At 41.7% G+C, this 10,885-nt stretch overlaps 1 protein-coding gene across 1 annotated transcript in view; it reads left to right on the top strand.

Moving 5' to 3' along the window:
* Positions 1–4,404: 4,404 nt before the first annotated feature.
* Positions 4,405–10,885, top strand: part of LOC111862303 (neuroglobin) — a 61,863-nt gene continuing 55,382 nt past the window's right edge. Inside the window, exons 1-2 of the mRNA XM_023847573.2 lie at positions 4,405–4,841; positions 5,000–5,244. Of these exons, the coding sequence (XP_023703341.1) occupies positions 4,761–4,841; positions 5,000–5,244 (326 nt within the window). The 5' untranslated portion in view covers positions 4,405–4,760. The remainder of the gene's footprint in view (positions 4,842–4,999; positions 5,245–10,885) is intronic.

Below are 10,885 nucleotides of genomic sequence, written 5' to 3'. Positions count from 1 at the left end.
CTTGGCTTTATTATGACTGAAAAGAATAACTAGAATTCATGTCCCTAACCTTGTACATCCTGCTGTATTGTCTCATATTTTCTTATGGTTACCCAGAAATTTCTGTTGTTTTCCCCTGCCACCTCTGTTGAGTATGTAAATTATTCTGATAATAGGCCACACCATCTTTTTTTTTACTATCTTGCCAGTTCTCTGCCATGTTTTCAAGTTCTGGTTTCTTAAGCTGGGTGGCTAAACTGAATAGAAAGATATATTGGTGCTATAAGAGAGCCTCAATAGTGAGTGACTATGGGCTGGGCAATCAAGGGGTTGGAGTTTGAGTCCCACTAGGGGCAAGAACTTTCACTTCTCTGTATTGTCCAGACTGGCTCTGAGGCCCACCCAGTCTCCTATTCAGTGGGTAATGGGAGTAAAGTGGCCAGGGCGTGAAGCTGACCACCTCCAACTAGTGCCACAGCCAAGAAAATGTTTGTATAGACATCCACTCCCCCTTACATCTTCAAGGCATAGTGCTTAATTAGTTAAGCACAGGGAGAACTGTACCTTTACCTTTTTAACATAGCAGGAGTGAGTACTGAGCATTCAATGTGCATGGAATTCTCCACCTTCTATAAAACCCACCACTGATTCTATTGTTATCCCTTCACACCCTCTTTCTGTAAAATCCAATTTGAATAATATCCTCCCATCTAAATAAATGTCTCCCATATGGTGTCTTGATTTCTAATGAACTAAGTGGAGCAGATTTATTGAGAAGCTGATAGTATCTTAGCTGGTCATAGAATTCTCTGCCTTCTACTCAGTTTGGTATTTAATGGTGTGCTTACAAGAACCTGCCACCAGGCTATGGCAAGATCCTTTTGAGAAGTTCTGTAGTGTGGCACTCAGAGTGGCATAACATGGAATTTCTTCGTGTAAAAGGTTTGCTGTCCTATCTTTTGATGTTGGGGTAGAAGTAATGTGGTAAGGTTGAATCTGTGGTGGTCAGTTTTAGAGTGCCATGTAGAAATATGTGGGCCACCATTAATGCAGATTTACAGTCCAGTGTTTGAATGCCTTGTATGATTTCTGTACTGTGACTTCTGGTACATACTAGGCAAGACACTTGCAGTGATGTAAGTGAATCGTTGGTAAGTTTTATAAGAGGAAGCCAGTACGCATAAGGAGCAGCCTCTAGAATTGGCTCTGTCATGACATGTCATGCAAACAACATGAGTTAACCTAATTCATATGAAATTCGCAAAAATTGCTTTCTTCCATCCCTGCATAAATACTTGGTTAGTAATTTTCTGAAATTATCAATGAAACAATCCACTTCATTCTATGAGTGGCAAGAACACAAAGCAACGCATGGTAGGAATAGCAGTGGCAGGTAAATTAGATATTTTCAACTTTTTTTATCGAGGGATATCAATGGTGAATGTGCATGAACTTCGTTTCACTCTGTGTATTTATCCTGTGATGGTGTGGGTAATTATAACAAAGACCTTTCTCTTGGAACAATCAAAACGAAAATTAGGCCTATGTAATTATCTATATAATGAAGTACATCATAATTAATACCTGCTCTTTGCCAGAAATTAGGATGATCAATTCAAGAAGGATGAGACTATATTGATCATGGGAGATGCAAGAAATATATATACCATCATAGCTATAAAACGTGAAGGGAAGAACTCACTTGGGAGATGTAGATGTATATTTTTTTTCCCTTGGCAGTATAGCCCCAGTGGGCCTAGGCCTACCTCCATGAATTCCGTTCACTTCGGTTTTTCTAGATCTTACACATACGGTAGGACAGCTTGGGCGAGTGATCAGCTCGTCGCAAGGCCTCTACCTGTACACAAACACAGAAAAACGCACACAAACATCCATGCCCTGAGTGGGATTCGAACCTACGATCCCGGCTTCCGAGCGAGCGAAGACAGTGCATGCCTTGTAGATGTATATAGAAAGGTAAAATTAAAGCAGATCTTAAAAAATATATTGGTTTCAACTGTTCAAAGATACTTGTAGAGCCTGATGGGGAGATCTTATGGTGAACATGGTTGAGTGACTATCAGCTTCTCAAGAAGGATTCGGCTCCGTTGAGTTAATTTTCAATGTAGTTTGTTTTTATCCTGAATTTCTGTTAATGTTCTGACTTCTTTTCAACAGGCCCACCTAATAAGATCTGACCTTTTACTGGAGTGCAGACAAACTTAGGTTCCAGTCATTCAATGTAGTGCTGATATATTTTCGAGTAGGTATAGCTCAATAGAGTTGGATTTGCCTCACATTTGGGACGTACCTGGAATTAAGATGGTACCCTCCTCTCTCTATGGGTTAATGCCGCACTTGTGGTTTTTGGTAAGGTCCGTCCACCTCGCTGAACGTCAGTGTAGGCTCCAGGATTTCAATACAGACTCGACGCGTAGCTATTCTGAGAATTTTCGTGGCATTCCTCAGCCCTACTTGGATATTGCTGGTACAGTTGTAGGCTTGCTTCAGAAGAATCCACGACAGGTGACTTCGTATGCTTCCCAACTAATGAAACATCTTATGTGACGCATGCATGCTTGTGCTGGGTAAGGCGTAAAGCAGGCCAACCACACCCGTTTTTTGTTGTGCAACCAAATTTCGCAAATTTTATTCTGTATGAGGGCAATATGAATTTCAGTACATAAAATGTGGGAGGTATAAGTACACGCATAATTTACTCGTATGTATGATTTTTATCTGCGTATTTTTCTGCACATTATGTACAACAAAACGTATTGATAGCATGAAGAATTAATTAAAAATACAACTCAAGACATTCGCCAGAGTGTCTTTATTTTTAGCACAATTTTACGAGATGAACTAGTAATATATGTATGTCTCCTTAAATAAAAATTTCAGAATGTTTTAAAAATAATGCGAATATTTTCATAAGGTACGTAAAACCTAAAGGAAAGCAGACAGATGTAAGGCGACTTATATATTAGTTTTGTTTTCACTAACAAAAATTAGAATATACAAAACTATAATTTTGCCTGTGGTTCTGTATGGGTGTGAAACTTGGTCTCTGACATTAAGGGAGGAACATAGACTAAGGGTGTTTGAGAACAGGGTGTTGAGAATATTTGGACCGCAGAGAGATGAAATGACAGGAGGTTGGAGAAAACTGCATAATGAGGAGCTTCATAACTTGTACTCTTCTCCAAGTTTAATTAGAATGATGAAATCAAGGAGGATGAGGTGGGCAGGGCATGTGGCATGAATTGGGGAGGCGAGGAATGCGTACAGGATATTGGTGCGAAATCCAGTAGGAAAGAGACCACTGGGAAGACCAAGGCGTAGGTGGGTGTACAATATTAAAATGGATCTTAGAGAGATAGGATGGGATGGTATTGATTGGATTGATCTGGCTCAGGATAGGGACCAGTGGAGGGCTCTTGTGAACACGGCAATAAACCTTCGGGTTCCATAAAATGCTGGGAAATTCTTGAGTAGCTGCAGAATTGGTGGCTCCTCCAGAAGGGCTCAGCTCCATGAGTGAGTGAGTGAGTGAGTAAGTAAGTAAGTAAGTAAGGCCTGAACTATTCTTTTTTTTTTTTTCACTGGCTGTACAGCCCCTTGGGCCCTGGACTCTGATTTTTCAGTTTCATGATTATTTTACAGACGGTAGGACTCCTTTGACGAGTGATTAATTCGTCACAAGGCCTCTACCTAGACACCGGACAACACAAATACAGAATAAACACATACCAAACATACATGCCTTGTGTGGGATTCGAACCCACGATCTCGGCTTCCGAGCGATCGAAGACAGTACATGCTTCAGACCGCTCGGCTACCGTGACCGGCCTGAACTAATCACCTTAACAAACTTACTTCTTCTGCTTTCCCAACAATTGTTACCACACAACAACTTAGGTGCCTGCCTTGAGTGGTGTTAATATGATTAGTAACTGATTTTTCTTTGTAAGGGAGATACGATGTGATTAATTGGAGGCGGGAACAGACTTTTCAATATCATGGAACTAAGGACGATCTGCGCCGGTCACGGTAGCCGAGCGGTCTAAGGCATGTACTGTCTTCGCTCGCTTGGAAACCGGGATCGTGGGTTCGAATCCCACTCTGGGCATGGATGTTCAGTTTGTTTGTGCGCGTTTTTCTGTGTTTGTGTACAGGTAGAGGCCTTGAGACGAGCTGATCACCCGCCCAAGGTGTCCTACCGAATGTGTAAGATCTAGAAAAACCGAAGTGAACGGAGAAGTAGGCCCCACTGGGGCTGTAGTGCCAAGGGGAAAAAAAAGGACGATCTGCTGCCCTTGAAAGTACTGAAATAAGTGTCTGCGAATGGGTGACATAGAAACCTGTGTATTTCATGGCTGTAAAAGTCGAGAAACTAAATAAATTAATTTAAACTTCTCCTTGTTTGACCAAACACTCACGATACTGACAGAAGTTTTGAGAACATAATTATAAAATATAGTTATATGTTTACTCTGGAGTATGAAAAGCGTTGAACGAGTAAGTATGTGACGAGTTTTGCTTTAGAATGAACGTTTGTATGTACGCAAAGAGCCCTACCGACGTAGAGCATGAGCCTCTAACTCCTGAAGGGACGATTCCATGTGTGTGCAATTTTCCCGTCGCTCTGTTTACTTTAGCCCATATCGTCGATTACTCTTCACTTTCCTATATTCCCGGGCGCCGCGGCGCAGACGCGGATCGTGGTTTACGGACAAGCGTCGTGCTCACAGGGGCACCACAGTCATTGTTGGGAGCTCATCATGACGCCACATGTGTCAGACTTCCATGTAGTGGTACCAGTTGTTTACATTAAGGCGATCAAAACTCTGGTTGGAAAGTCAGTACGTACTGACTAGTGCGTGTATATGTATGTTTGTAGCAGCAGTGTAAACATCACAGAGTGCATAAACTGTAACTTAACGTTATGCAGACAATGAACACAGAAGCCATGTCAGAAAATAAAACAGAACTTACTTGCTGGAGTTATGTATCGTTCTAGGATGAACTCCTACTTAGATGTCGGCATGGTCTGAGGAACATGGGATGTGAATTGGGCAAGTTGGTCATGGTACACCGGGATGGCGGTGATGGTAGCAAAGGTCGCCATGGGGAAGCAGAGCTACCTGTGCCAGAGCCCCCAGACCCTCGTCTGCCCCTCACGGCCAAGCAGAAATACAGTATGATGGCTTCGTGGAAAGGAATCAGCCGAGCAATGGAGCCAACTGGTGTGTACATGTTTATAAAGTGAGTACTCCACTTAATTACACAATCAGTGAACCAACAGCACACAGAGTTCATAGCTTGCGAGCGAGTCACGCACACACACATGCATGTCAGCCAACAGTGGAGCAGTCTGGTTACGCCTGCGTGTTATGTTTTGTATCCACCTCACACATTAATTACAGATCAACTAACATCCTAGCAAAAAGAGCATAAAAGTTCTTACTCTTGATCTCTTAAGGTGGGACGCCCAAATAGACACTGCTCTTATTTACCCGTGTAATGTCTCTCTCCTTGGCTCAACAGCGCTTTGGACTTCGGCCGCTTTTTATTTTTCAGTTTCTTAATCTATACACAGCAGGTAGGCATCTTTGAGAAGAGAATCAGCCCGTCACAAGGCCTCTACCTACACACAGAACAACACAAACACAGAATAAATGCACACAGACATCTGTGCCTCGAGTGGTATTCGAGCTTAAGATCCTAGTGTTCGAGCGGGCTAAGACGGCAACTGTGATCAGCTAGTCGTACTTACAGAGCACCAATAATCTGCTAGAAAAATAAATTGCATATTATCTCCCCTTCTAGTATGGCTGTTAAAAAACTGAAGGAAAAGGGGAGAGAGATTTTTTCTCGGCACTACAGCCCCAGTGGGCCTAGGCCTATCTGCATGAACTTCTCTGTTCACTTCGGTTTTTCTAGATCTTACACATTCGGTAGGACTCCTTGGGCGGGTGATCAGCTCGTCGCAAGGCCTCTACCTGTACACAAACAAAGAAAAACGCACACACACAAACTAAACATCCTTACCCTGAGTGGGATTCGAACCCACGATCCCGGTTTCCGAGCGAGAGAAGACAGTACATGACTTAGACCGCTCGGCTACAGTGACCGGCGGAGACAGATATTTAATAGATGAATACTGTATTTTGCTAATTCAATTCCTGCCTCCGACAAAAAGGCCTCATAACTGTCACATAGATAACACGTGTAATGTTTAGCAAGATAATACTAGCGTTTCCTTATTCAGAAAATCAAATGAAGCAGGTAAATATACTCTTCTGGAAGTATTGAACATTAAAGCAGGCAAGGAAGAGGAGTACTACAGCCTTGGGTCTGTAATAAATGAAAGTGTACGTACCTTCTTTACTGTTACATTTCTTTAATCATTTTCTCAAAAATAGTAAATTGTAAGTAACGTAAACGCAGGCCTATTGCATTAACTTCTGCAGCATTTGCAATACTTTCTTTTTGGTGTGAAATTTGTGAGACTAAGATGTTCCGTGACTTATATACGAAGCAAGTCGAAATTATGGGTTAAGAACTGTACAATTTAGTTATGAACGTTGAAACATTCTTTCCGTTCAATCGCATTCAAATTATATCAAATTTGTCAGATAGGCCTGTATAAAACTTCGCACTGTCACCATATTTGGAGGTTTTAACTTGTGAAAAATTCATGTAAAATTTGTGGGTATGTTTATAACCTATGGTACACAATTTCAGATTCTTAGTGAGTCATTAGTCGTCGCTATCGAACAAAAAGTTTTGTCACGCTGTCCTCATTTTACCTTAAATTCTACAAACCTATGGCATCAACGAATTGCATACTTATCGGAGAAATATTATAGTACTAAGTTTCAGGATAGCTTCGACTTAAGAATTTCGCCGCCATGTTGGTATTATCGGTGGCATGAAATTAAAATATGTGAAGAGGGGATGGATCTTAGTTTTGTGATATTCATACCAAATTTCGTGACAATTCATCCAATAGTTCAAACGTAACTGGGACAAACGGACCAACACATGGTCATGACACGATAAGCAAATTAAAACTAATGAAACAATATGCATATGCCGGAAGCTTTGCGTAAAAACTGTTTGATCGTAGGTAACGATGATACAGGGCATGAAATGTATAACATCACCATAATCATCATCATCATCATCATTGAAAAAACGACCCCCTTTTGAGCCATAGCCTTCCTTAGAAGATTCTGTCAGGTGTTTCTATTTCTGGGTTTTCACTTCTTTGGATTTCACATTCTTTTTTACCGACCAAGACTCTCAGCCCTGCGTCTAACCCCTAACCTGGAGGATTAAGTCCCTGCATTTATGGTTTCCAGGCTCAGTTATATCCCTGGACATCGCGTTCCCTTTTCGTCACCTTCTGCGACTGTCAAGGTTACGGTGGAAGATTTCCGACCCGCCTCCACGCAGGAAGCATGAAATAATGTACCTTGTTAGAATCTATCATTTTTCAAACGTTCTTCCATAGGCCGATGTCGAATATTTAATTAAATGAAGGAAAATAAAACTAGTCTCCATGAATTGTAATATCTGCAGGTTATTCTCCGTTAGATTTGTCAACATTGAAATGCATGCCTGTCTGTAGTTTTTGGCTCGTTTGCAACGAAGAATTGAGTTTTGCGATCATTAGTTTCGCCATATTTCTCAATTGTCTTTTTGTCTATGAGTTGTCATTTAACAAAACGAAAACAGCCAAGCTGATTTTTATAAAATTTGGTAATTTAACCGAAATTTCCAATTTCGGTTAAAATCGGACAAAAATGATAAACACGTTACACAAAGACCTACATGCTTATTTGAACTCACATAGAGTGTAACCACTTAAATAATTATCGCTGTGTAAAATACGTAGGTATTATTTTTTATTGCTAGTGGGGTGAGACTAAGTCCCTTGTACTGCGGCCACTTCTGGCCTATTGTACCAGCCCCAGATGATAGGTGAGGGTTATTGTGGAGCAATTGGTGGAATGAAGATTGGCAGGGGAAGCCGAAATACTCGGAGAAAACCTGCCCCAGCGCCACTTTGTCCACCACAAATCCCACTTGACCAGACCCGGGATCGAACCCGGGCCGCCGCGATGGGAAGCCAGCGACTAACCTCTTGAGCTATGACGCGGCCAAATACTATGTCCAAGAACGTTGGTAGAGGAAGTTGAAATGCGATGGATAAGTACAGTGCATTTTTTATTTGGTTACGCGGTTTTGAAAACGATTAAACAAAAATAAAGGAACAGTATGTGAACATATAACATTTTATTTATTAATCACCATTGGCCTTCTGAACATACGCGAAGATTACCGAAGCCTCCAATCCTCGATACTTCAGCTTTCAATTCTCTGTCATCATTCCGGCTGACTCACTGAAGATTTCTAACGAACTCTGTGACAATGCTTAAGAAAAGCCACGGCCGATTCCTTCTACGTCGGAATTCGCCATTCTCAACAGCCTTGTCTTTTGACGCTACGCCGAAGAAAATGAGTCGTTGACTTAAATCCTCGCGTTGTCAGTTGTACAGCTCGGCAGTGGCAGAACTTACTGTCAAACATAGACATGTATGCGCCGATCACCTAAAATATTGCTGAAAATGTAGGCCCAGCAGTGGCTTTACACGAAACTGCACTCAGTTTGGACATTAATATGTGATAACATCGATCGCTTTCATTTTGTTAGTTACGCACATAGCTTAAAACAAGATGGACGTGTCTGTGAATTAGTCTGACTTCTGCGGAGACTTCAGCTCTGTGAATTTTACCCACTCGTTTATTTTTGTTTGCGGCTAGCGGATGAAGTGGTAACTGTCAGAGGCTGTACTGTTTACTTCTTGTACACGCTGAAATGAGTTTGGTTCCTCTGTTACATGTAACCAAATAATCTAGTTGAAATAAAAAGCCTCGAAAAATCTATCGAAATTTAGAGTTATGCGAATTTTTATAACTCATTAACCTTGACTTTAATTTATTTGAAAATTGAAAATAGAGATTTGCTGTAAAATTGGCGTAAATAAAAAAAAACAAAAAAGTAAGGGAAATGGCTAAGAAATTAGTAACAATTCAGAAAAATACACTGCCGGTCACGGTAACCCAGCGGTCTAAGGCATGTACTGTCTTCGCTCGCTTTGAAACCGGGATCGGGGGTTCGAATCCCACTCAGGGCATGGATGTTTAGTTTGTGTGTGTGCGTTTTTCTGTGTTTGTGTACAGGTAGAGGCCTTGCGACGAGCTGATGACCCGCCCAATGAGTCCTACCGAATGTGTAAGATCTACGAGTAGGAAAACCGAAGTGAACGGAGAAGTTCATGGAGGTAGGCCTAGGCCCACTGGGGCTCTAGTGCCAAGGGGGGAAAAAAAGAAGAAAAATACATAATGTGATTACATCATTTGCACTACTTGCCTTACAGGGCATACGTTTCGGATGTTTAAATCATCGAGTATGAGATAAGTGGAACATATATTTTGTACGGTAAAGGTGATAACTGCATGCGACATTTTAATTGGAAAATTATGAACAGAAGCCACCACTAGGAAGACATAGAAGTAAAAAGTAAGNAGGCCTAGGCCCACTGGGGCTGTAGTGCCAAGAAAAAAAAAAGGTGATAACTGCATGCGACATTTTAATTGTAAAATTATGAACGGAAGCGACCACTAGGAAGACATAGAAGTAAAACATATNGTATGAGATAAGTGGAACATATATTTTGTACGGTAAAGGTGATAACTGCATGCGACATTTTAATTGGAAAATTATGAACAGAAGCCACCACTAGGAAGACATAGAAGTAAAAAGTAAGTAAAGCTATCCCTGTACCAGGCCCTGAAGACCCATAGGGTTGTGAGACCTTGAGGGTCCCACACTATCTAGACAGTCAGCTCAAAGTTGGCGGTAAGTTTGTCAGCCTTTATGCGCCGGCCGCGCTTTACTCCCCAGGAAAATTATTTAATTAGTTCCTGGTACTCATTTCTGTTAGAGGCTGGGTGAAGCCCAGGGCCATAGTGCGGCTGGAAGGATTAGGTCAAGTGAAAAAAAAACCAATGACCTCATCGGGACTTGAACCCGCGGCCTTCCGGCTTGTAGCATAGCTCCTCAACCAACTACGCTACCGCGTGCCCAAGACATAGAGGTAGATGGGAGAATAATATTAAAGAGGGAGAATGTGAGGATGTCGATTTTGTTCAATGGCCGAAGGCATGATGCAGTGGCTCTTGTTAACATGGCATACAACGAAGGAAATCTCTTGACCGAACGACTACAACTTTTTCAGGAAGGACTCTGTTCCATTGACTCGGTTATTACTTACGGTCACGATCGAATGAAAGGATCGCATCATCCAAGGAATGACCAAATAACTCTTGAAATTACGAAGCTTTGTACAAGTACCAGTCTGCTCCGTTATGCGTGATACTTGCTTTCTTGGAAAAAGCATAGACCGACTTCTTTTGCCTACTTTCCTTGCTTTATTAGAGAGTACAGGATAATGGCATGTATGTACCCTCCATGCTTTCGTCCCGTCTCCGAGGCGTCTGAACCATCAGTTTCGGTTCAGCGGGGGCGGAAGTGAATGCGGACATGTCATTAATATTAATTTTGTACGTTTAAAGACACTATGGATTCTCCTTTAAAATGGAATACTGACAATTTTAACAATCGATTATACTTCTTTAAAGGGTAAATATGGGGTCGTTAAAGATAATCAAATATTACGAGTAGCGAAAAAGGAGTCTTGTTTGATTGTTGCAAGCCCACGTATTTGGGCGGTTAGGCCACGCCATAGCTCAAACGGTTAGTCGCTGGCTTCCCATCGCGGGGGCCCGGGTTCGATCCCGGGTCTGGTCAAGTGGGATTTGTGGTGGACAAAGT

This window comes from Cryptotermes secundus, unplaced genomic scaffold, assembly GCF_002891405.2.
Source record: "Cryptotermes secundus unplaced genomic scaffold, Csec_1.0 scaffold88, whole genome shotgun sequence".
NCBI classification, from domain to species: Eukaryota; Metazoa; Arthropoda; class Insecta; order Blattodea; family Kalotermitidae; genus Cryptotermes; species Cryptotermes secundus.
Note: the sequence above shows the minus strand (reverse complement) of the source record. Positions and strands in the feature narration are given on the sequence as shown.